This window comes from Chiroxiphia lanceolata, chromosome 18, assembly GCF_009829145.1.
Source record: "Chiroxiphia lanceolata isolate bChiLan1 chromosome 18, bChiLan1.pri, whole genome shotgun sequence".
Lineage (NCBI taxonomy): Eukaryota > Metazoa > Chordata > Aves > Passeriformes > Pipridae > Chiroxiphia > Chiroxiphia lanceolata.
This window is the reverse complement of record NC_045654.1, coordinates 6190159-6216471: the sequence shown is the minus strand read 5'-3', so window position 1 is coordinate 6216471 and position 26313 is coordinate 6190159. Positions and strand designations below refer to the sequence as shown.

The window sequence follows — 26313 nt, the reverse complement described above, 5'->3', positions numbered from 1 at the left end:
GAGCAAACTAGGACAAAATGACTTTTCCTTTTCCTTTTTTTTTTTTTTTTTAAGAGTTTATATTTCCAGAGGGCTTTGGTGCAGAGCATTGGCTTTTATTCCAGTTTTTAGATTTTGGATATACTCAGCAATCTTAATTGTGATTTTTAAACCTCCCCTCTCTCTCCCCCCCAGCATTTTTCTTCCCTTCAAATCCTCTCCCTCACTCTACGTATTGCTATTATAAATTGCTTGGAATGATGGGTCCTGTTTCTTACTTGGAGCCTCTGGATGCTATTAACAAGTAATTGGTAGAAAAACTTGTTTAAACATCACAACCCCACATTATTTTTTAAATTGCCCTTTGAGGTGGCTGAAGTGTTACTGAAAGATTAGTTTTCCTTAATACTGGACATGGAACTTCATTAGGGAAGGGAAACAGTGTTCTTACTAGACTATTTCTGAGGTACCAAGTCATCTTTCTTTTAAATAAGGGATGTGCAGTTTTATTCCCCCCGTTTGCTTCTTCCTCCACACCAGCAAAATGAATGTTTACAACAAGGAGCAAAGAGGGTTTAGTGGTTTTATCCCTTCCACTCATCCACACTTTCCTTTTTCAAACACCTGTAAGAATGGACCAGCAATACTGGTAAATCATCCAAGGAGGTTCTCCCAGTGTCCAAGCTACACATGTGACAGTTGTCCAGCGTGATGCAGGCCCAGGGCACTGTGTCTAATACAGTGCTCCTTGTCCTGTTGTAATCACATCAGTCACATTACTGGATGATTAACCTGTGAGCTTGAACAGCATCTTTCAGCATTCACAACCCAGCAGCTACACACGTGGTGCACCTCACCTGGCTCAAACTGCTGTGGGATTGGCTGAAGGGCCTCAGGTCTTGCTCAAAATGTAACTGAGGTGTGTTCTGTCGGTGGCAATGAGTCACTGTTAGCCCACCATTAGATCATCAGGTGACACTGGCATTTCTGTCACATGCTGGACACTGCTGGGCAGACATCCTCACTGGATGATGGCTCCTGACTTTAGGAACAAGTGGTTCACATTGCTTGGGTGTTCATGCAGCCACAGGGCCGCAGGGAATGCATTGACTTTTTATTCCTCTGTAGGTGCACACACATTATTCCAGCAATGAGCTCCCTTTGCTCTGAGGAAGTGCCCTGGCCCTGCTGGGGGGCTGTGGAGGCACAGCTGGGCTGCCCAGGGCTGAGCCCTGGCAGGCCAAAGCAAAGGCTTCATTTCAGGTTTCCTAAGCTTGACAGGCAGCCAGGTCTGTGCTGGCAATTAAAGTGTGAATTTTATAAATGGAAGTGCTATCTTGGGAAGGAATAAACAAATAAGGAACTTAGTGCAGAAGTGGTTTGAGAAATGTCATGGATTGTGAAGACAAATGTGAATTTGGAAGTAGAATGGGAGGGTTTCATGAAAACCTGTTTCTTCTGTACTTTTCACATAACATTGTGTTTGATCAGGTCTGCCTTCTGTTTCTCTGCAGTCTTCCTGATAGCAAATTAAGCTTTATCTTTTTAATCTGGCACGTGTATTAAGATTTTGGGGGGGGGGGGAAAGAAAAGATATTTCTCGAATTTCAGTTGCTAAACACAATGTGGGCAGATGCAATCACAGCCTCTCAGTACGTACACCAAGAAAAGGGAAGCAGAATGTGTATTGTAGGAAGTGGAACCTCTTGCTTTTGTTGGTTTTAGTAATCTTGGTTGAGAATTTGTGGGTTATTGTGCAAAAGTCAAGTGCATTGTAGATGTAGTGGCTAAAAGCTACTGCACTGGACGATCTTTTTAATAACAATAATATGGAAGAGAAACTTGAAGTTACAATAGCTGCCTTAAACAATTTTCATAGATCTTGTGAACTTAGGTCTGTCTTTATTTAGGCACTGCTTGTCCTCTGCCAAAGGTTTAAGGGAAGACAGAACGCTCAGTGGCAGAAAGTCTGTCCCTGACCATGAGGAACGAGAGTTTGTTTTGACAGAGGCAGCTGCTTTTACAGGGAGACCTTCAGGCCATTTTTGCATTTTTTTTTTTAATTATTATTTAATGCAATAAAGGATTTCAGCTGAGAGAACAATGAAAGCCTAAGAAATTTGGGATGCTTGTTTTTCTTCTCTAAGCTGGTGAATAAGAAACTAGATCTCATGGGAAGCTCTAGATTTTCAAGGAATAGGCAATGAGAATTCAGTTTTAAATCATTAGCTACAGCTCATTCCTCTTTATAAAAGAGTTTGTTTTAAATATTAGACATGTTTGGACTTAAATGCTTAGTATGCTCAATACAAAAGTGATGTAAAAAATTCTCCATGGATTTTTGACTTTTCAGGCACTATGATTCAAATGGGACAAAAAGAAATTGTCTAATAAAAGTCATTGACTTTTTATTAAAATAATAAAAGGAGGGGAAATGACAGCTAGATAAATACATGTGAAATAGAATAAATGTTTCAGCTGGAGATAGTGCAGCTCTGGTTAGAAGAACATAATACCAAATTGAGGGCAGACTATATTTAGTTGCAAATCAATATGATTAGTAGTTACCAGCCACTGATCATCCTTTATGAAAATAACTAGTCTAAATGTAAAACAAGTTTAAAACTGGTAGCTTTCAATTACTTTTATTTAAATCCAGTCTTCCTCTACCATTGGACACTATCTGAATAAATAAATAAATAAATAAATAAATAAATAAATAAATAACAGCACATTTAGCTGCTGGCATGGCATTGCCACGGCTTTCCCTGTATTTGCTATGATGTGATCCACAGCTAAGGGAACTCCTTCTGTGTGTTCATATATGAAGTCATTCACGTGACAGTTGGTCTCCTTTTTTCCCTCCCCTTCCTCTCTCTCATCTCCGTTGCCCTCCCCCAAAATGGGGGCAAGAGAATTTTGAATTTGTCATGTTTTACATACATCTCAAGGTGTGTGAGACTGAAGGTATCTCTGAGCATAAGTGCACCTGGCCTCCTATTTTACTGTCTTCTGTATTGTTGATAGAAAATGCAAAAGAGGCCTAAAAGAGGTTTTCCTTATTTTACTCCTGGCCCACATGTTTGGCACTGCAACTTTGAACATTAAAATTAATTATGGCCTTAGAGACAGACAGTCCAACAGTGAAATAGCTAGTAATTTATTTGAACTCTGAAATTCCACTGGTTAAAGTTGTGTAAAACTTTCCAATAGTTTATTTATATATTATTTTAAGAAAAAACACCTTAATTATGAGTCTGGTTCCTCAATAAAAAAAGGTAGCTATCTGGCTAATCACTGCTATGCACTAGATCACTAATTTTCTTCTTAATGACAGTAGGATTTCTGCCATTTTCCCCCATAAAACTTCTTCAATTATATAACGAATGTGTTTGATTTATGGGGACACTCTCTAGGATTTTTTGCCCCAAGACAGGCACGTCATGAAATAGCTGGAGGTTGGTGAAGAACCTCCGTTGGATTAAAGGCTTGCAAGTACTGACAGGAGTGGGAGTTGAGCATTTGGATGGAGGCCTGTACAGAGGCACGTGGACAGCTCTGTTCTCAGCTACTCCCACTGAAATGGGTTGGTTTGTTTGGCTCTGACCTAGAAATTCAGCCTTTCGGAGGCTTCAAAGAAACTGCATGTGCTGCTGTCTGCCCAGGGGAACACACAGCCCTGGGGATGCAGAGAGGTTGCTCATAAGAAGGCCTGGTTTACCCAAAGTCTGAACAATTTTTCCTTGTGGGGAAAAATGGAAGCGAATGATTGCACTCCTGTACTAAATGTGGGGATTTTTACAAATGGCTTCTGCAGTAGGTGTGTCACTAAGTATCAAGGTTCTTGGAAGTGCCTAATTCTGTATGTGGCACAGTTATGAAATACAGCTGGGCCTCCCTTTGTCTGCTGGGGACACAGACCTGCTCTGGTGACTTGGTTTCAAGTTGCCTGAGAAGGAGGGGACAGTCTGTATTGTAAGATCTCAGGACAGATGTGTGAAGCCCAGTGCTCTCCCCAGCCTGGCTGCCCACTGGCCAAAGGTCACTGACACTGTGGCTGGCAAAGAGTAAAGGAAAGGTAAAGATGCTAAATCTTGGTTATGGGAGGCTGTTCAACATTTAAACTCCTGGTGTCTGAGAAATGGGCTGGCATTTGCAACAGATGTTTGCCTGGTAATCAAGGACACAGCCTAAGAAATAGTTGGCTAAAGACTAAGAGTTCACCGGGCAGTTAATGCTGATTTTTATGGCTATGGACTTGAGACCTCCTGAAAATGAGAAATATCAGTAGTAAGAAGGATTTGTTTGTAGGGGTAGATGGATTTGGGGTCTTTGAGGTCCTGCTCATTTGTTTGAGAATGAAGTATGATGGAATGGCCTTATTCTGGATTTATTTGAACAGAAATGGCCAGTGAGATGAACAGATGGCTGGGATGTAGAGTATGTGGAGTATGTGAGAATTTCCTTTTGCTTCCAGCTTGCACTGGACTGATGAGTTGGGTTCACTGAACCCTCTGTGTCACCCAGCCCTCAAGGGGTTATAAAGCAGAGGTGGGCTGAAGAAGTTCTACCTACACCACTTAAGAAGAACTTTAGCTTGGCACTGCCTTCACCCCCAATGGCTGATTGTGATGCCTGGAGCTATTTTCTGTAGGGATGAGCAGATAAACCTGATGTGAGCTCAAACTTGGAAATCTGAATTAATTAACTAATGGAATAACTTATGGCTGTGGTAGATTCCTCATAAATGAGACTTTTCATCAAGATTGGTGCATGAATTCTCACTCGTACTCTCCTAAGACCTGTTGCGAGAATTGTTCTCTGGAAAATGAAGGCACCTGTGCTACTAAGGAGGAGTAAGAGAGGAGATCCCACAGGGCCCTGTGGTGCTCCACCTCAGAGCCCATGTGTGCTGCTCAGCAGCTTCTCATGTCCATCAGTGCCCCAGCTCCCTGTCCATCAGTACCCCAGCTCCCTGACCTGTACTACGAGATGCCTTTCATGACAAGGGTGGCATTGGGGCAGTTCTTCATGCTGAAGAATACCTTTGTATTGGGATGCAAAGCTATAGCTCACACCAAGTAGCTCTTTTCTTTGTACTATCTGTGCCAGTCATGAAGAGATGACACAAAAAAATGTCACTAATGTGTTTGCTGCCATAAGAATTTTCTTATTAGCACTTTGAGGTGCTCAGGCCAGTAGCAAGCATCCTCCAAGGTATGCATCCTCCAGGGCTCAGTGATGAATTAGGCTGGAATTGCCAAGGGGTGTCTCTTTCTGCACTGACTTGGAGATGAATGAGGCTCGCTCTCCTTTGTCCTTCCTTCATCCTGCTTTAGCCATACCTGCCAAGTGCCCTGTCAGCATTTTCTGCTTGGGAATGGCTGGGTGGGCTTTGCTCTCTTAGCCTTGCATTGTTTTTTTACCGTGGTTTTCAGCGTGTCTATTTGGCGTAAATCAGGATTTGGTGGTAGTAAGTGCAGAGGAGGGAAAGAAAAGAATCCTTGGAGCGCTCCGTTCACTTTCTGCTGGCAGTGCCCCCTTCCCGCGCTCGGGGGAGGTCTCTCGCTGGTGCCTGGGCTGGTTCAGCCCCCGGAGCACAACTGCGGGGCAGCCGCGGGGTCGCTGCGTGTCCCCGAGTCATGTGGCCGAGGGGCCGCAGGCTGGAGAGCTGCTCCCCCCGAGCCAGGAGTTACAGGATCCCGCCGGGGGCAGCTCCAGCTGGTATGCACTGGTACTAATATAATCCCGCAGGACCGTATCCATGAGACACAAGTGTGACATGGGAGGTATTTAAGGAGACACACCTGTTCTAGGCACGGGCCTGGGTATTGCATGCCTTGGAAATGGAGGGGTTTTGGGTGGAGCAGGAAGGACTCTTGTTTTATCCACAGGAGGGCTTCGCTTTCTTTTTTCTCCCCAGTTTCACATTACTTTATAATTTCCTAATATTGTGCAGTCCTGTGGCCCCTTAGCACTGGGCTGTTTAAAAGGCCAGGCTGGCATTTGCATTTGAACTTTTTTTACCTTAGTGTGTGATTCCAGAGTGATTAGCAGAAGAGAACAGCTTCTGGTCTGAGTGATGGTTTGGGTGTAACTGCTCCCAAGAAAGGGCAGAGAATTCGGGGAATGTCATCTATGTGTGGGGTTGGGTTTTTCAGTCCTTTAGATAATTTAGATTTTATGTTGTGTTTACCTGTATTTTTATTATATGGCCTCTGTCTTGCAATTTGGAGCAGTAAATCACATAAAAGTCACACCATCTTACAAATTTTGAACAAAATATTTTGTCCCTTCAGTTTGAAATCTGAGTGTCTTTTCCCTCTCTTCTTCCCATCTGTCCTGTCCTAAAAATTGTTGTGAAACAGCTACTCTCTGTAGCAAGAAGCAAGCAAAATAAATCTCATGGTTGCATAGTATAAAGAAAATAACTTGCTTAGATTTTTATCTCTCTTTTTAAGTAAATCTGACACTTGTTTGGCAGAAGATAATTTTTTTTTTGCCATTGAAAAGAGGATGTATTAAGATGAAGGCCAAAAAATGGCAGGGTCTGTCATATGACTTGATTCCATCTGTCTGTCTTGTCTTTCAAGTAGAATGGAATTTTTCTCTCAAACTTCATGTGCTTTTTTTTTGATGTTAATGTGAAATCTCCTAGTTTGCCTTGGTCTTGTTCCACATGGCCCTTCTTTCCATGGATTCCTGCTCTTGGTGAGGTGTTAAGTGCCTGTTGGTTTGGGACAGCTTCCAGGATTGGGGCTGAGATTTCTCCTATACCTGACAGATTGTAAAAATAGTAGCAACTGGACAGTTTTTTCCTCCCATCTTTATTTTAAATAATGTTTGCCAGTAAACATCCAGTATGCCAGTTGTTCGTAGAACTAATGTAATGGCTGGTGGAAATAAGGAAGAGGGAGGAGAGGAATGTTTTACTCTAAGACCTGGTTAGTTTGGGCAGTTTAGCATTTAGGGGGAAGGGGTTATTCTCTTCTGTAACAGCTCTGCATTTAGAGTGGGGTGGACTGGAATAACCAGTCCCTGAGGGGTCAACAGATTCTCCTTCTCAGAAATTAAAGGTTTTGGGCAGGGGAGAAGATCCTGGGCATGGAGCCCCCTCAGCTCCAACCTCACCTGGCTCATGGGGTCATTGACCCTTATGGCAAGGGGATATAAAAATGGATCTTTTAACCCCTAACCTGAAGGATGGCTGCATGCAGGAAGAGCCTCCTCACTGCCTGGGTAAGCAGAGGTGCTCACCAAAACCCACGTCCTCTTTAGAACCTGTGTGCTGGTGTGCAGTTTGACCAGACCTAAAGCCTCAAATTGTTCTCCTCCCATGTGGGCAGACACATTTTCGTAAATGTGAATGTAAAAATACCTTTGATTATGCTACTAAGAAGCAGAACATCTTGTAAAGGTTGAACATCCTCCCCATCTGGCTGTAGTGCGTCCCAGGCTGGCTTTGTCCCTCTGCACGTCACCACGATTTGCTGCACAGCCAAAGGTATCCCTGCTAACTGGTAATGGTGGGCTCTCTCCCACCCCTGTCCCTACTAGATTCTCCCAGAGTTAACAGATTTCCAATAGAAAACTGAAGAGATTTATTCTGGGTTGTTTGGGTGAGGTTTTTTTGGTTTGGGGGTTTTTTGGTTTTGTTTTCTTTTTTTGGGGGGTGGTGGTTAGTGGTATGGTTTAGGGGGCTTTTTTTGTTCCTTAACTGCACCCTGCAAAATGTCCTGGCTGAGTTGTTTCCAAATACTGGCATCTCCAGGGAAGGGGTTATAAATTGCTAATTTAAAGCCTGCAACAGGATAATTAACTAACCAGTTTGATGTAAATGGCTTAATGGGGCTTTACTAGACCCTTTGAACTTAAAAGTAGCACTAAAAAGTAAACTGTAAATACCTTCAAGGAAAGTACTGGCATGTTTGAATGTGGGGCTGCTTGGCTGTAAGGAGTCTGCTCAACTTGCCAGGATTCCAGTGGCCTGTGTGACAGCAAAGCATGCCAAGGGGTGAGGGGACCAACCAGGCACCCTTTGGGGAAGGCTCTGCAACCACCCTGGTTCTTCAGGAAGCACACACACATTCTGATATATCAGGCTTTCAAACCTGCCCTGCCTGCTTTGGAAAATTTAAATCACAACCTCAGTTTAAATGCAACTGTAATGCATTTCATCAGGATTGAAGGAAAAAAAAAACCAACAAAACCCCCAAAACCCCGAGGGGGAGGCAGCCACTAGAGTCCACCCTAATTTTCCTGCAGTTCTGTTTGCATTAAGGGCTTCTGGCAAGTCCAGGCAGAAACACTTATTACACTTTGTTTCAGAAGACCTCGTTACCCACTGAATCTGCTGAGACAACGTACCACAGCCCTGCAGCAGATTCCAGTTCCTGATGCATTTGGGGGACTTTTGGGAGAACCTCTAAACTGTCATTCTTGCTGGGCTGTTACAAAGTTCCAAGGGAGGAAGTCAACAACAATTAAACATGTAGAAATGAAGATCATTACAAAGTGGAAGTATCTTGTGTAGTTAGGCATTGATCTATGCTGACTATGGAAACTGGGGTGTTGGAGAGGAGAATTTCAGGCCGAAATGCAGGCAGGAACATTCCCTTCTGTTTGTCCCTCTGTGGGAGAGAAGCCTCCTCCTGGTCCCGGTGGTGCTCTGCTCCACCTCCTCACTGGGTGTGCACCAGGCAGTGCCAGAAACAATTCCGAGAACTTTTTCCTCATTGTTCCTCTGTCTTACCACCATCTTTCACCTATTGCCAGCAGCCTCCCTGGATACTGGAGGATGTTTTGGAGGTTGAAGCACAATCCTCCGTTGCTGCTGTGACCTCTGACACTGGGGATTTGGCTTTACAGCCAGCTTTGTTGGAGAGTGTTCCTGATCCTTGGCTGTGCTTTGCCGCCTGCTCTGTTGTGCTGCCCCTGAAGACCAAGAGGCTGAGCCAGAACAGGGCTGATGCAGGAAGAGGGCAAGACCTGACCCTTTTGGTTGTGGCCCTGACTTGGATGCCCTAAAACAGATCATGATGCCTCATGCTTTGTAATGATGGCTCTATTTCTCTGTGGTTTGTTTGGGGATTTTTTTTTCCAGCTGGGAAATTAATGGGAAATAATGTATCATTGGCAGTGTCAGTGCTGGCCTTGAAAAAGAGCAGCATAAAAGCACTGAAATCTGTTGTGGAGGGCAACGATGCAGAAGTGCTACATCTTATTTTAAAAGCCACGTCTGCCTGAGGATTCAGCCCTGTGCTGTAATAGTTCAGGTGTCTATTGAATGCAGAGATCAAAATGCTCTACTGTGGCCTTTAGAAGAGGAGGTAATAACATGGCACTCTGCTCTTACATGCTGACTGAAGCAGTTGGCACCATGGCACTACCTGCTTGCCGTGTGTGGGTGGGAGCACAGCACAAGTTAATTTGGGGTTGATTGTGTTGGCAGGGATCTGCCAGAAGAGCTTGCCTAGCTGCCTGTGCTATGCTGTAGTTGTTAATGCTTTACTTTTATAAGCACTAACCTAGATCACATTTTAAAAAATTCAAAACACCTACATTATTAGAGAGAGAGATACCTGCAAGCAGAAGAGCTCTGCACACAGGCAGTGTTGGTGGCAGGAGACTCCCTTCAAGGAACACCACAACACTTTAGTGTGCCAGCTCTGCTATCTTGGCATCTGACTGGGAAATGCAAATACTTAGTCTTAATCCATCATTCCCACACGCTGACGTGTATCCAAGGGGAACTTCTGTGAATGTTGTTGTTATTTCCATCTAATTTCAGCCACTGCTTTGCTTCCCAGCACCTCCCCACTCTGTGTCTGAGAGCAGTGTCTTCCAGGCCTTTTATGCCAGATCTTTTGGATTTGTTTCCCTCGTGGGGAGGCAAGAAGGCCTCAGCCTGTGTGTCTTTATCAGAGATCTGGGCAGGGGCATCGAGGGCACCCTCAGTAAGGTGACAGATGGCATCAGGTTGGGTGGGAGTGTTGATCTGCTGGAGGGCAGGAAGGCTCTGCAGAGGGGTCTGGACAGGCTGGATCGATGGGCCAAGGCCGACTGTGTGAGGGTCAACAAGATTGAAAGGAGGCTGTACCCAAGGGGAGTCGGCCTCTTCTCTGGAGTAACAAGAAGTAGGATAAGAGGAAATGGCCTCAGGTTGCACCAGGGAAGGTGTAGGTTGGGGAAGTTAGGGAAAATTCTTGGTGGAAAGGGTCATCAAGCATTGGAGCAGGCTGCCCAAGGAAGGGGTGGAATGGCCATCCCTGGAGGTATTCAAAGGATGCGTAGATGTGGCACCTGGGGACACGGTTTAGTGGTGGACTTGGCAGTGCTGGGTTGATGGCTGGACTCGATCCTAAAGGTCTTCTCCAGCCTAAATGATTCTATGGTTCTGTGTGCAGCACAGGAACACACCCTGTGACTGGAGTGGTTGCGGTTGTTTTTACAGGACTCTTCTCTTTCTAATCCCCTTCCAACAAACCCTTTCACAGATTTTTAGATTCCTCACTAAATCCTTTAAATAATATGATCAGTTAAAAACCAAATGAACAAAAAAGCCTTCTCACACTTCCCAGGAAACAAAAATTTAGTTAAAGAAAAAGTGGATTGCAGTAACCAACCAGTCTTTCACGTGAGAGGCGATCAGAGTTGCAACTCCTTTCTGTTGTTCTGATGTACTTTACATATCCTCTAATAACCATACTTTTGTCTTTTATAATGAAAGTTTTACACAAATAATAAAAAATATGTATCATAGAGGGAAGAAATCATACGAATTATGAAGAAAGCTTGTATGACTAAGAATTTCTACTGTGCCATTCATCCCACTGAAAGACCTAAATTCATCGGTCATTTTTGGGCACCTCAGCAAGTTTCAGCACAAACAGGTATTAGTCCTGTCTGAAGCTTTGCCTGTCTCTCAGTGACCCAGTAGGATCTGGGGGGAAGAAGTTACATTTGCAAGATGGCAAAGCTGAATTTATTTTCTCAGCAATTTCACTATTTGTTATGAATAACTGTCTTTAAAAAACCCCACAATAATCCCCCTTGTAGCACACCTTTGGTTTTGAAACCCACCAAACCTGACATCTATATTTGGGTTGTTGGCTCAAGAATAACAGGGAAAATGTGAGTAGTAGAGCCTGGGCCAGGGCTCTTGACTCTGACTACTGCTAGAGAAAGAACAAATGATGTGTAACGGTGCTTTCCTGACCTTTCCTCTGTTTTTAGAAACGTGAAACATTTCATCTGTGCTTTTTTTTCTGGCTGTTGCAAATAATAGAAAATTGTGAGAAAATTAGAACATAATGAAGACAAATTTTAAAGTGGTGTCTGCTGCAGGTCCTGGGTGTGTTCTCTGAATTGCCTCCTGCTTAGGGAGCAGCTGAAAAATCCAAGTCCTTTTCCAACACGTCAAAACCAACTTTTCCAAAGGATTCAGTGGCTGTGCCAAAGCCCCTTGCCTATTTGTAAGCAAATGCACACTACTGGGACTGTCTCTGCTGGAGTCAGCTTTTGCACATGCAGCTGACTCTATTAAATCAATTTGATGAATTACTATATACTTTTTAATTTTTCTACGGGCAGGTCCCTGCTATTTCTTGCCTGCACAAGATTAAACGAGCTTTTACATTACATACCCTGTTATAAGACTTTGATTGTGTGGGATGGGTCTGTGTCTGCTCCCGGAAGGGTCTAGGGATTTGGGATTATTGTCAGGCTTCTTACATGAGGTAACAGAGAAAAAAGGTGTGTGAAAGCCATGTCAGCATCTGCGATGGAGGATATCTTGGGATAAGAAGGATGCCACTTATTCAGGTTCTTTACAAGAGTTGACTTGTTTGGTTTGGGATTTTAAGGTGGTTTTCCTGCTGTTAAAATATACTCTTTGAGTGAGGTCCCTGCCAAGAAAATGCCCGGAGAAAGGAATAGATTAACCCTGGCTGGGCTGATGTGGTGGTCAGAGAAAGCTGGATGGCATCAGAACATCCCTCTGTCTGATGTGGCTGATGAGCCTCAGGATCTGTGTTTTCAAGCACCTGCACTGTGGCATAACAATGCCACAATTTATGGAGCCCCTCTCCGTGACAGAACTGCATGTGGCTGAATAATGAGCTGCCACGGGGCAGGGGCTGGAAGCAGCTGGATACTGGATACAGGTGTTTGGGAATGCACCGTGCCAAGAGGGAGGCTTTAGTCCAAATGCTGAACGTATTGTCTGCATCCCCTGGGTGCCTCTTGGTGCTGTCATATGAGAGGGCTCTGCTGGAAGTGGTAAGGATGGAAGAATTTTACTTTTTCCTTCCACTCCAAGGAGTGGTATCAATGTTTGTTGTGGCTGCTAGCAGTAGTTTGTACATGTATTACTCCTTGGGCCAGATGCTGATTCTATAAAACTGCTGTGTTGTTTCATCTGTGTTAGAGAGGTTTCAGCCTCTCTGGCTGTATTGGGTTTTATGTTTTGGTTCTGTTTGGGTTTTTGTTGGTTGTTTTTTTTTCTTTAACAGCTTTCCTTGCTGAGAGGGGAGAGCTCTGTGGGAAGTGATCCAGCAAACTTTTAAAATAACCTTTTAGTGTGGGTTTGTTGTTTTGTTGGTTTTGTTTGTTGTTTTTTTTAACTCTTGCTCAAGCTTTTAAATATGTGAATTGTCTCTGTGAATTCTGAGTGCCTCTGAAACCTGCCAGCCAAGCCTAAATCTCTCAGGAGGTGTGGTCACATTTGTGTTCTCAGAGCTGCTCTGGCACAGACACCTGGTACACCTGGTCTCCTGCTGGTTTCAGTACTGTCACAACTCACCCCTCATGCCTGTTTTCTCTGGTACCTCCTGTTGTTCCCAAGGTTATCTTCGAAAATAGAATCTGCTCCAGATTTTCACTCCCCCACACCCATCTTGAGAAGAATAATTACCAATGAGATGGTTTTAATAATGCTGAAAGAAGGAGGGTTGTGCAGTCTGCTTTGCTCTTGAGGGCTTTTTTTTTCCTGACAGGAAAAAAAATGCACAAATGGCCTTGTAATGTCCTTAGGTGACAAATGTAAAGTGAGTAGTTTTTTAAATAGTTAAGCTTGAGTATTTAAACATCTGATAATCGTGGGTTATCTGAAGAATAACATTGTAAATGTTTGGCACTAAAAGAATTCCATGCAAAGGTCTCAATCTGAGTATAAAATCTTGTAGTTTTCTTAACTGTTTTAGACTGGTGGAGGTAACTGTGGTATCTGGTGTTCACCTGTCCAGAAACCAAAGCCATGCTCAACCCAGGTGAGCAGAGATGCTTTGGGTGACACTGTTATCTGTCAGCACATGATACAGCAGCCAGAAAATGCAAACATTTGGAGCATTTTTAAGCCAGAAAAAAAAATCTCTACAATGAAAGAAATAACTGAATGAAAGCATGTAAGGGTTTGAGTGGATATGCTGACTTTACTGTCCTCTAAACTATGTCTGCAGCAGCCCAGAGCTTATTGCCAAGAAAATTAAAGAGAAGGTGTCTCTATGTGCTGTATGATGTAATTTGGTGAGCAGGTGCTCTGGTGAAGGGGTTCCCTGTGTGTGATAAGTGCCTACAGATAGAAATGCTCTGTGAAGGAATCACTGCTGGCACACTGACACATGCTGGCAATTAACTATGTTTAGTGGAAGGATAAGAATCTACTACAGCTCTTTAAATCACCCTCGTCGTGATCACCTCGTGATAAAACATTAATTCTCCAGTGTGAGCATAAGCATAGCACATTTCCCAGATGATCTCTTAAAATAACAACAGATTGGTGCCTGAGTGGACCAAGTCAGCACAGCCAGTCAATGTCCAGTGTTACTGCCCAGGGCTCAGGATGAAATGGGAATGGCGATGGTGCCTCAGGTTTTACAGCCGCCTCTGTGCCCGACTCTGACAATTATTTATTACCACTAATATTGTGCTTTGTAAACTCTTACAGTGCTTTATGAAGTAAGACATGTTTTCTATTTTAAAGATCTTATAATCTTGTGGGCTGATAAGGGGTGCAGATTATCCCTTGGATGTTCATAAATAGCATTAGCACTAAGAGTTTTATTAGCGCTGGGTCCTTTCAAGCCTGGGGCTCTTTCTTTTTCTTAGCAACACATCCCTAGTCAGGTGCTGAAATCAGGAGTTGACACTGTATGTTCCAGGTTGGCACAGTGTGGGCATTCTTTGTTTTGCTCGTAGCAAAAGAGCAAAACCCAAGCAGGAGTCCCAGTGCAGTGGCTGTTGCTCTGCATGGTTTAATCCACAGCCTTTGCTCGCCTCTCTGAGACTGCAGATCTGGAGTTTGGGGGATGGCAGCAGAGAGCAGGCTCGGGAGGTTTGTGTGTGTGTTCTTGCGCGTGTTTTAAATAAACAAACAATGGAACAGCAACTCCAACAAATTGTGAGTGGTGCTAATTTGTTATAGTGCTGTCTTGCCTTCTGGCAGTGTTGATTTAGGAGAAGCTGAGCAGACTGGAACGGATGCAGGGAGCTGCTGGTTCTCTTGCTCTGGGATGTGTACATGGTTCAGTGTAAAATGCTTCTAGGGGTCCTGTCCTGAGGAGCTTTCAGATTACAGGGTAAAGCACATACATAGGCTTCCAATCCCCTTTTCAAAACCAAATCTTGGCCTAAAGTACCTTCCCCTCTGTCTTGCTCCTCCCCTTCCCCTTCTTTAAAATGAAGAGATGTTTCAAGTCTTAATTCATGACAAAAGCCTATAATTTGTGTGTTTTGAGAACTGCCAGAAAATCCTTGACCTTGACAAGAATAGTGTGTAGGGAAGGAAAGGAGGAAGATCCTGTGCTTTGGACTGTAGCAAAGTTTTCAACACCCCATGACCTTGCTGGGCTGCCTTTCATAATGTGCCTGGGGCTGTAGTCCCCTGAGCTGAGCTCTCTGGCAGGGAGGGCTGGCCAAACACACCCGAGGTATGAGCAGCCCTGCACCACTGTTGTGAGGGCTGCAGGATAAAGCTGGCAGGATGGGAGCCAGGCATATGGTGAGAGAGATGCCATTTTGGTCCAAGATGGTTACTAACCCTGCACCCCTCAGTGTTAACTCTTGCAAGTTGGTGGTATTAGCACTCCGGATGCAGGTGCTCCTGTGCAGATTGCTTCTCTCTGCAGAAAAGTTTGCTGAGTCCACACAAGAAAATCCTCTCTCATTTCTCCCAGTACTCTGAGGCTTTGTTTGCTCTAACAATTCATGTAACTAAGGAGCCTGAGTCACAGTGGATGGTCCCAGCTCCTGCTTCATCCCTGTCCAGGAGATCCCTGCCCAGCTGCAGGGACAGTGGAAAGGGTCGTGCATTTGCTCCAGTACCACTGCATTTCACAACCTGCTATCAGCTTGTACCTGTGGTGACTCAGAGCCCTAAAGTGCTGCAACCCTGAGGGTGCTGTAGGACAGTGTGGGCTGGAGAAGGGTCATTGGACATTCCTCCTTCTCTCCGTGCTGTGTGTGCCCCCAGAGCAATGCTCAGCGTGAGGCTGCCACCCCGTGCCAACTGCCCTACCTTACTGAAGGACAGGGCCCAAGCCTAACACTCTGTAGGATTATCTGGGAGGTAGCAACAATCCTTTAGTCATGTCCTAAGTTCTTGCATTGTAAAGGGACAATTCTGTACATCAAGGCTCTAAGGTAGCTGGGAAGCAGAAAGTTTGCATACCAAAGGGGTCTTAACTGGTGGATGGGTGGAAAAATCCTTCCTCCTGTGTGGGCTGAGCTGCTCCACTCAATCTGTGGGTATTCTAGTGCAATAAGGAGTAAATAAATAAATAAAATAGATTAGCACTGGACATCGGAGCTGCCTTTACTACTTGCAGTGCAGGTACAACTGAAACGGAGCTTGCTGGGTTGTTGCAGGACTGCAGAAGAGCCCAGTGGCTGTTGCTGGTCATTAGCTGGTCACAAGCTTCTGAAGCTTTTATTTGTTTTGTGCCACTGCTGTGTTCCTGAGATCAACTGTGCTCTGCAGATATGCAGGAATTTTTAGTGCCTGGCTCTGCCTGACAAGATCTGCAATGTCGGTGCCTCTCCTCTTCTCCTCCCACTAGAGGTTTGGGTAATCTTAGGCTCCTTCATGTCAGCAGTGAAAATAAATGTATAATATACAAGTGCTCTGTTTAGGAATTGGCAGGAAGCTTCATTTCTGACTGCAGTGGGATGTTCTAACAGTAGGAAACACCTTTGGTTTAAGCAGTTCTCTGCTAATCTCTGCCCTAGAGGGGAAATACAACCATGGAGAAGAGCTCTTGCTTCACAGAAGCAAAAAAATCTGCATTTGAGCTGCTGTTCAAGACGTACCTTTATGCAGCATTCAGCCTTTGTTAAACTGGGTGCTGCTGGTATTGCTGAGGGTTTTGCAGAGTTGTGATGCTGGCAGATGCAGCCAGAAGTATGTTGCTCCTATGCAGTGCAGAGTGTGATCTTCTGGGGAGGGGGAGCTCCGAATCCCTGGGGCTCTGGCCCGTTTATGCTTAAAGCTGCAGGGTAGTTAAATGTGGGTTGGCCTGTTCATGCTGGCACTGGGCTGTTCAGACTAGTTCAGCAAATGCTCTTGGCTCAGCACAGCCCAGGTCAGTAAGCAAACAGTTGCTTACATTTCACTTCTTCATTGTATTGACAAGATTTGAAAATCTTCAGTCTATAGCAGTCAAAACAGGGTGATCTGAATACAAAAGACCTGTTAGTTCAGTGTGACAGGGATTTAGTTACAGAACTGTGGGGATAAGTATGCAGGTGGGAATGGTGGGAACACTGACCTGGGCCTGAGCCGAGCCCAGCCCAGCAGATGTCCAGGAAGAACGACCTCTCTCCTTATATTCAGTGTCCTTTTCATGAGGACAGTTTCTGTTTCCCGGGCCAGTGTCCTCCTTTATGTTGTCTCTCATCCAACTACATTAATTATTGTAGGTCTTTTTCATTTGGCCTTTTATCTTTAAGGTTGATAATCAATATTCTTCTCACTCTTTAAATGTAAGATTTCTGTCTTCAGCAGCACAGCTGGAGACATGCAGCCATCAATGTGAAAAGAGCTATGCAGATGTTTTACTTCACTCTGAGGGTCTAAAAACCTACGTTAAATCCCTGCCAGGCTGCAGGCTTTTTTCTGTACTGTTTTTTGGGGGTTTTGTTTGATGGGTTTCACTGGAGCAGTTTCATCACTTGTAGAGAGGGACCCGTGCTTAGCATCTACCCTCAGACTGCCCTCCATGATAATCCTGCTGGAGCTGATTACGGGAACTCTGTGGGAAGGAGGATACACACTGCAGAAGATACAATCAGCTTCTCAAACTTAGGGTGTCTGTGAGATGTGCCTTTCCCTGACGTGGAAAAGATGATGTTGCTTTTTCCTTTGGGCATGGGAGGGTGGAATTTTAGGTCTTAAGTTTTGCGACTCTCGTACAAGCTGCAGTTCAGCAGGAATCAACTTGATCTCCAGTCTCTAAGAACGTAGATTAAATTATCAGTGAATAATTATGATTATAAATAGGAGAGGGTATACAGTATCTTCTTCTCCCATCTTGCACCAAAGTATCCAGCCTGGCTCAATGCCATAACATCTCTAAGCTTGGGAAGGGGCACAGGGAAATGGGGACAACACAGAGGATCAGCATTTAAGAATTTCTTCTGTTGCCTGTACTGTGTGGGAATGAGACCACGAAGCTCTGGCACCAGGCTGTTCCTGTCATAGAGGCATTTCTAAATGGTGATGATATTTAGTTGCCTGAATTTCTGGGCATAATGAAGCTGGTGCAGACATCCTGGAATCTGCTGGGTTTGGCTACATATGGACTGGTCCCCCTGAAGCTCAGTAACATTGGGAGTCCTGAGTGGAGGCGACCAGAGTCAAAAAGAAACTTGCAGAGTCCTCCTGCTCTGCTGCCGTTGCAGTTCAGCAGTTGTGGGGAGATGGGTGGAGGGGAGGTTGTTCTGGTAGTTACATATTTAAGGCAGGTGGCCGTTTTAAAATGTACGTTTCAATTTTGATTGCAGTTTTTTAATTGCATTTAACAGCGTCCCTGCTGGTTCTCCATTCTGCATCCGTGCAGCCACGTTCTATTGATGGCCTGTTGTGATTTCAATGGAACATCATGGGATGTACCTGGCACGTCGGGCAGCACTGGATGGAGGTGCCTTTAGCCCAATGTACCTGGCATGGTAAGCGGCAACCAAGTGGTTAATCTGCATTCTACTGCTCGTAGTCTCAGCTTGTGTAGCAAGGTGTTCCTGCTTTGCTGCAGCCTTGCACTGACTGGAAATCACTTTGCTCTCCTAATGTTAGTGCCTTCATGCACGCAGGGCCCCTACCCTTTCCACTCATGGAGACCCCCCTTCCCTGGGAAGTTTGCCATGCAGTAGAGAAGGGCTTAGCCACGTCAGGCTCTCCTTGTTATTCTAGAACATGAGAGAAGGGACTGGGAAATCGTCTGACTCTTCTTCTTCTCTCCTTTTTGGGCCAGGAGCTGGTAGCAGTTGAGCAGGTATTGCCCACGTACCAAATGCTGCCACACAGAGGTACCAAACAGGTGCTTGTGTCCACGAGCAAAGCTGGAGCTGCGGGAGCTGCCTCAGGGAGCCGGGAGGGCAGTTCTGCCTGGCACTAATTGGAATGTAATGAACTAAAGCAGGGCCACTTTAAGTTTGGTGATGTGGCATCCTCTGCAAAATTACCCTCCATTTTCCTTCTCCTTTCCATGTTCACACCTGCAAAATCAGCTGCACATCCTGCTCTGTCCTGCATGTTGCTTTCTCTCCCCTCCCCGGCTCTGCAGCCGTGTCCCCGGGTCACTTGACATGTTGGTCTAAGCTATTTTGAAGTTCAAAATATTTGTGTGAGAAAAACAAGGGTGCTGCATCCTGTTTTCTGCTTAAGCCCAGTTCACAGAGCTTTTGCTGCTCCACTGCCAATGATGAAAATGCATGTTCTTGCTTCTGCTTCTGAATTCTGTTGTCTGTCTGCTCGCAGGGGCTGGGGATAGGGACACATTTGGGCTAACACAGTTCCAAGCATTACTCCCTGTGCTTCTGCCCTTCTGGAACGTGAATACCTTTAAAAGTCATGGGCTAATGACCTGCCAACTGCAGCTCCAGGGGGGCAGGTTAGTGGCCAAACCACCCACTTCACTGATACCTCGGGACAGTCCTGGAAATAGGTTCTGTTGGGATGTGGGGAGAGGAAGATCAGATGGGCCAGTGAGGAACAGGAAAGTCTCTTTCCAGTGGGGTCGTCAAGTGCTCAAAAGAAGTTGGTTTGTCCGGAACTGAAGGGTGCAGAAGTCACTGGTTTCAGTTTCACCCAGTTCCAGGAGCAGCCGGACACAGCATTTTTAATGTCAGAAATTGGTGGGAGAGAGCAATGTAGGAAACAGTGGATTTAATTCTGTCTTGTTCTTCCCCATGCTCACCACTGCAGTGTCTGCTCAGTGCAGCACAACTGCTTGGGAAGGTGGAGAACTAAGGAAGCAGGCCACTACCTTTTCCTAGGTCTGTTATAACATGCACAGTAGGCTGACGCTTTAACAGCATCTAATTTGCTATATCACATCTAATCTGTTTGTTGGTTTTTATCTGCAGTACTGTTAGTTCACTGCTCAGGTGCTCGGTGTCTAGCCTTCTCATCCATCCACAAATCCTCTACGTGAAATGAGTGGTTCCTTAGATCTGTTTTTGATTGATTCTTTGCTTCACTGGTGTTGCTGCTTAAAAGGTAAACAATATTCATGTGCTGCAATCTATAACTCAGAGATGAAATCAAATAGCATCTCCTGGCAGATGTTGCTAAGATAACACATTTACCATTCATTCAGCAATTACTTTTAGGAGGAGATTTAGTGATATTAAAGAGAATCAAATCTGTAGTGAATATGTAGATTTTATACTGTTTAAAGGGGCGAAGCGATTTCTCTTCTCCTCTACTTTAGCAAATTAATTTTCTGTGATGTCCAGAATCTTTGTGAAAATTGAGAGAAATTTAAATTTTCCCCGCTGTGTAGTGAGAGCAGCACGGCTCCTGGAGCAGCCTGTGTGTTCTGCACAACCTTCCTGCCCTCAGGGTGCCAGAGTGCCCCAGGCTGGGCACAGCAGCCCGCAGGTACCCAGCTCCTGGGGCAGCATTGCTTAGGAAGACGCTGCCGGTGCTCAGCTTGCCAAGCTTTGTTTGCTGTGTGGCATCTGCTTGCAGCGTCACTGCATTCTGTGGTTTGTGCCCTGTATCTCTCATGTCTTTGCATGTGCTGTGTCTCAGTGTCATGGGTATGGTGGAGGTAGTGGAGAGCCTCAGTCTTGCTTCATTCCCTCCTTGCACGGCAGTATTTGAGCAGGTTCACTGCTCTGAAAACTGTGTCTTGAATGCCAAGGAACCAACCTGAATGTGGGAAAAGACCATCACTGATGCTCTTTGTCCAGAGCCTTCTGTGATCATGTTTTAAATGCAAGGAGTGAAATTCTGCACACCACATTCAGTGATTAAAAACTGGGGCCCCAGTGAGATCATCTATCTATTCTTGAGGTCTGGGGTTTGGTTTATTTACTAGAAATGCATCTAAGCCTTTTGTGAGCCAGGGCTCCTCTTAGCTGGGAGTATGTCTTATCTGTCTTTTTGCAGGAAACAGGAAAGGAAGGGTTATTAAAAATGATACTGAGATACAAGAAACATAAACCCACTGTGATTTTTCAGCGCTTTGGGGGTTGTGGTGATGTTATTCAAAGGTAAGGGTTTCTTAAGAGACAGTCTCTGCAAACTCATGGATAGTAAGGCCTTTGTAAGGGCTGCACCTGCCATTTGTTTGGGCAGATCTGCCAACTTTTATATGGGATTTAAACTCGGAGTTGTCCTTGGTCCCATGCTTTCAGCTAGAAGTGAGATCCTGGGAACGCCATAAGTTAAGGAATAATGCCTGCTTGTCTTTTGCTAACACCTTTTCCAACACACCTCTCTTCCTCCACCTCTGAAATGCATCAGTGCTAAGGAAGGTTTGTGAGTGGTCAGCTCTGGAAAATATCTGGAATGATTTGTTTTTGTTCAGGACTGCACAAGATGCACAAGGCAGGTTGCTGTCAAGCTTTTGTCAGCAAAGGGATGTGAGTCAAAGGAGTGTTCCCTGAGCCATATTGCTGTCCTGGTGGGCAATTCTGACAGAAGTTTAAACATGGTGCTCTAAGCTTGGCTGAAGGCTTTGCTGCCTTGTTTCATTACATTCATTTTGTTGGGGTTGCTAAACCCATGTTAGCCTTCAGCTAACCAATTCAAATTTGGTAAGCAGTGTTACAGTGCTTACACCTGACCACTGCTTTTAAAATCTACTAAAGGTAATAAGCTATCTCTTACCTATGTCCTACTGAACATGAATAGTTCTGTAAGATTTGGCATGTGAGATAAATAGAGGTAATTTAAACAAGTTGTACTATGCTAATTTTTATGCTGCAGAACATACTGAAGCTTAATAATAACATTATCTTCCTCATGAAGGTCAGTAAAAAGCAGAATTACAGTTCTACCTGATTCCAGGGCTTTCCCTGCAGGCTCATTACCTGGTTTCAATATCATTTAAGACAGAAAGAAAGAACAAGAAAAAAAAGAAGTACAACTCTAAAAATATTTTGCATTAGTAGCTGCAGTGGGCCTTGACTCTTTGCAAAGGCTTAGACAACTCATATACAGAGATTTCTAGGCCTCTGCTTCAAGTGCCACATGAATGGGAAATAAGATCACTTTTACTTGAGTAACATACTCCTTTTTTAAATTTTATATTTTATTAGCTTGTTTAGGCAAAAAATATTGGCTGTGCTGTTTCTCTTCCTTTCCCATCCCTTCCTTTCCCATATTTGTCCTTTATGGAACACTTAAAAATCATATCCAGGGATTTTGTGTGTTACATGCATGAAAAAGCCCCGTTATGTTTGTAGTGAAAGAGTGTAGCACCAGGCTGTCTCTGCCTATCCTGAGCAGGATGCATTTATACAGAGGGAATGCTGTGTTTTGTTGCAAGCCTGTCCTTCCCTATCCATGTATCTCAGTGACCCAGGAGTAAGGGCTTTTACTGGCCTGGTTAGATAAAAGTGGGTATTTGGTGCCTCTCTTGTTGCTTCTTCCTCTTAATCAGCAATTCTGGAAGCAAGCCACCAGACCCAGCCACGCTGCCTGCGTGCTGCAGCTCTGATGTAACTAATTACATCAAAACTTGTTTTTGAAGTGCTCAGCAGTGCTCAGTGTTGGTAATCCCTGTCCTGTCACGTTTTTGTGATGCTGCAGGGTGACTTTCTAGGACAGAAACACTATAGATGGAGACAAGCAGCACGGCAAGCCGGGATTTCCTCCTTTTGGCTGCCACCCTTGCTAAAGCCAGCGACCTCTGGGAACAGCACTTGTGGCACAAAGGCACAGTGGGGAATCCACCAAGGTCGTCTTGGGTTCCCATCCGTTGCTGAAACAATATAGAGCAGGAAAGCAGAGCAGCCTTTTTAGCCGTGGGTCAGGGGGACGAGCCAGAGGGATCTGTGTGGATGCTGAATTAGGTGCAGCTGCACTCAAGAGCCACAAAATTCTACCAAAAGCATAAGCAAGTACCAGACTGACCAGCAAACCAAGGGAAGAGCTGTGTCCTGAGGAAGAAGTGAGGCACCTGCTTGGCAGATCTGTTGGTAAAAATATCAGGGTAGTCAGGCAACAACACTGGAGGGAAAATTGCATTTGTTTACTTTTTGATAGCTTTTTTCATAAGGCAAAATCTTTTTGTTGCGCAGAAAAGGATGATGTAAATTTACCACCTTTCTGATAATGAAATCTTTATTTTTATCATCAGTTAGTAAGAATCAGGTTTGAGGGAAGTAGTTTTTAACACTGACAGCATCACTCTTTATTTCTTGTGTATATATGCTTGGCACAAGGGAAGATAATGCAGTCTGATGCTTCATCATTTGAACTCTGATTGGACAGAATGTGTTAATGGGTCTCACAGACAATAAAAACATTAACTGATGATGATTTTATGAGAAAATTTAAGCTCTTCATTTCTCTGTACTTATGACCTCCTCCTTCAGTAGGAGAAATGCTTCAAATAATATGATGAATTGGGAAGGGAAGTGGAAGGCTAAATGCGGCTATTGTATGTTTGGTATTTAATTCCTACATTTGAACCTCAGAAACAATTTTGAACCAACTTTAACAGATAAATGTCCATTACAAGAAGCAGTTGGCACTTGCAAACAAAAAAAAAATCAAGAAAAAAAAAATCTTAAATTGGTCTTGGATCCCTGAATGCAGACCCAGATTTAAATTCTGGCATTTAGGTATTGTGATATCTCCCAAATGTACAATTGCAGTTGGTTCTGATACGCCTCAAGCAAGGTGTTTCCTACAATCCATACTACTGGGAAAACCAATATAAACATCTAACCTAAAATGCAACATGACTACTGTTTGTGGAATACATACATGAAGGCAACCACTATTTTCCTCTCTTTCCAGTATTTCAGGGTAGAAAGACTGTGAGATATGATGTTTTCAGTTTTAAAAAATTCCTTCAAAACTAAAGAAAGAACAAAATCAGCTTAAGAAAACTGTGTCAGATTTGTGAAGACATTTGGTGGCACTTAGCTAGCTCAGCATCCTGAATTTCAGCCAGTTGAGGGTTGATTCTAGCCCTTCATGTCAATGGATTGGGATATGGACATTGCCAGGGGGGTGGTTTTTAAAGCAGCTTTTCATACTCTTAAGGAGACTTCCCATTCACACCTCAGTGTGATTAATTCCATCTTCAATGGATTTAGTTGCTACATGTCATTTTTCTCAATCCCAGAGCAGCTGGGTGTTATAAGTTTTCAACATGTAAGAGCCAAGAAACAAACTACATGTTAAAGCAGAGAAGCTGCAGCTTATGCTAATTATTTTACATGCTCAGATATGCAAATGACAGTGAAGTAGATGTTTCTTTTCTCTTCCTCTTTTTCTTGCTCCTCATCCTCCCTTCAAAATTGTCAGGAGAGGGATCAGCTTTCCCCCATTCCTAACCATTGCTTTCATGCTGGTGCCTTTTGAATAGTAGTTCCAGCCAGCAACTGCTGCTTTTGGAAACAGATAATTACAAATCTGATTTTTGAAAGACTTGAATCAAATCTTAGCACGAGAGATACTTCTGTCTGTATTCCAAGCAGGATCACAGCTTGCAGGGCTCACTGTACTCAGATCTCCTTAGTCAGAGTCAAGAGTCAAGCCTAACACAGACTGCACCATGTTAAACCAGTCTAGTAAATGTAACCTGTTTGAGTGGAAAGAGCAGGTTCACACCTCTCATCCTCCTGTTTTGCAGGTGGTAAGGTGAAGGTGAGAGGAAGAGAAGGTGGAGATGGAACTGCCAAATCATGCCAAACAACTGCTACTGCAGCTGAACCAGCAACGAGCCAAAGGTTTCCTCTGTGATGTGATCATTGTGGTAGAAAATGCCCTGTTTCGTGCCCATAAGAACATCCTGGCAGCCAGCAGCATGTATTTCAAATCCCTTGTCCTGCATGACAACCTGATAAACTTAGACACGGACATGGTGAACCCCACCGTGTTCCGGCAGATCTTGGACTTTATTTATACTGGTAAGCTCTTAACGACTGACCAGCCAGGTGAACAGAACTTTAACGCTCTCCTCACCGCAGCAAGCTACCTCCAACTGCACGACCTGGCAGCTCTCTGCAGAAAGAAGCTGAAGCGGAACGGCAAGTCCTTTGCTGGCAAGGCCGGTGGCCTTGGTGTCGGGAGATCTGCCAGGAGTCAAAGACTTTCCACTGCTTCAGTCATCCAAGCTCGCTATTCAGGGTCAAACGAGGGGTTGAAGGGCTCGCACTCAAAGGAGCTGTCAAAGGGAAAGCTCTCTGACGACGAGGTCTTCATCAGCAGCTCCAACCAAGAGAACTGTCACTCCTTAAGCAGGGGAGCCAGCAAGAACGGCGGTGGGGGCGGCAGCGCGAACGGGAGCACCGGTGACCAGGAGCTCGGCCTCGACCTGTCCAAGAAAAGCCCATCGCTCCCTGTGGCAGCCTCCCACGATGACACGCAGCACAGCGAAAGCCAGCACGGCTCTCCCCAATCTGCCTCAGCCCCTGCAGCCAACAGTGCCTCATCGTTCGACGAGTCGGGGGTCGGAGCCCCCCACAGCATGGCGGACAGCAGCGACCCCATGGAGATGGATCTGAGCGAGGAGTGCCACCACGCCCTGACCGAGGGCAGCCAGCGCAAGGGCCTCCGGCACTCGTCCCGCAAGAAGGAGTGGATCAAGAAAGACAACGCCTTTGACCGGAAGGAGGGGAGCAAAGACAGGGACGAGGGCGAAGGGCTGCCCAACGGTATCCTGCTGGGGCCCTTGTCCAAGTCTGTGGAGAGGAGTCTGGCCGGGGCCTACGGTGCAGACCTGCCCTACCCCTGTAAGGAGGAGGTGGAAAATGGTAAGGAGAACAGTGACGACAGCGGCCAGAGCGAGAGCGAGAGCGGCGGCCATACCAGTGCCAACTACGTCTACCGGCAGGAGGGGTTCGAGCCAGTGGCCTACGGTGACAACCTGTACGTCTGTATCCCCTGCGGCAAAGGCTTCCCGAGCTCGGAGCAGCTCAACGCCCACGTGGAAACGCACACCGAGGAAGACCTTTACATCAAGGAGGAAGGCACGTACGGCAGCAAGGATGAAGCCGAGGATTTGTCCAACCCCAATCAATCCTACGCTGCGGAGTCCCGGCCCTTCAAGTGCTCAGTGTGTGAGAAGAGCTACAAGGATCCGGCCACGCTGCGGCAGCACGAGAAGACTCACTGGCTGACGCGGCCCTTCCCTTGCAACATCTGCGGCAAGATGTTCACGCAGCGGGGCACCATGACACGGCACATGCGCAGCCACTTGGGGCTCAAGCCCTTTGCCTGCGAGGAATGTGGGATGCGCTTTACCCGGCAGTACCGACTAACAGAGCATATGCGTGTCCACTCAGGAGAAAAACCTTACGAATGTCAACTGTGTGGTGGGAAATTCACCCAGCAGCGCAATCTGATCAGCCACCTGCGAATGCATACCTCTCCCACATAAGCCAAAGACTCCAGAATGAGCTTCGAGCCCATCCGCAGTGATTTACCTTTCTGTAGACTTGCTGCTTAAAAGAAAAAAAAAAGAAAAAAAGAAAAAAAAAAACCAGACAAAAAAGGGGGCAGCTCCCCATACTCTGTTCAGTCATGGGAGGCCTAAACAAATGTAGCTTTAACATTTAAAAAAAAAAAAAGTTCCTTTTTTTCCTTTTTTTAAAAAAAGAAAGGTCCACAGCCAAGCTGATGCAATTAGTTCAAGTCTCCCTCCAAATCCTGAT

At 45.0% G+C, this 26313-nt stretch overlaps 1 protein-coding gene across 6 annotated transcripts in view; it reads left to right on the top strand.

Moving 5' to 3' along the window:
* The window catches only part of HIC2 (HIC ZBTB transcriptional repressor 2), a 71151-nt gene extending 45041 nt beyond the window's left edge, over positions 1 to 26110 (top strand). For 3 of the 6 annotated variants that reach the window (XM_032706241.1, XM_032706244.1, XM_032706243.1), the window contains exons 2-3: positions 17998 to 18141; positions 24291 to 26110. In XM_032706241.1, the coding sequence (XP_032562132.1) occupies positions 24327 to 26039 (1713 nt within the window). In that variant the 5' untranslated portion in view covers positions 17998 to 18141; positions 24291 to 24326 and the 3' untranslated portion in view covers positions 26040 to 26110. Of the gene's footprint in view, positions 1 to 17779; positions 18142 to 22408; positions 22498 to 22542; positions 22624 to 24290 lie in introns of those variants that run through there. The other 3 variants (XM_032706242.1, XM_032706245.1, XM_032706246.1) reach the window with 3 other exon arrangements.
* The last annotated feature ends 203 nt before the right edge of the window (positions 26111 to 26313 follow it).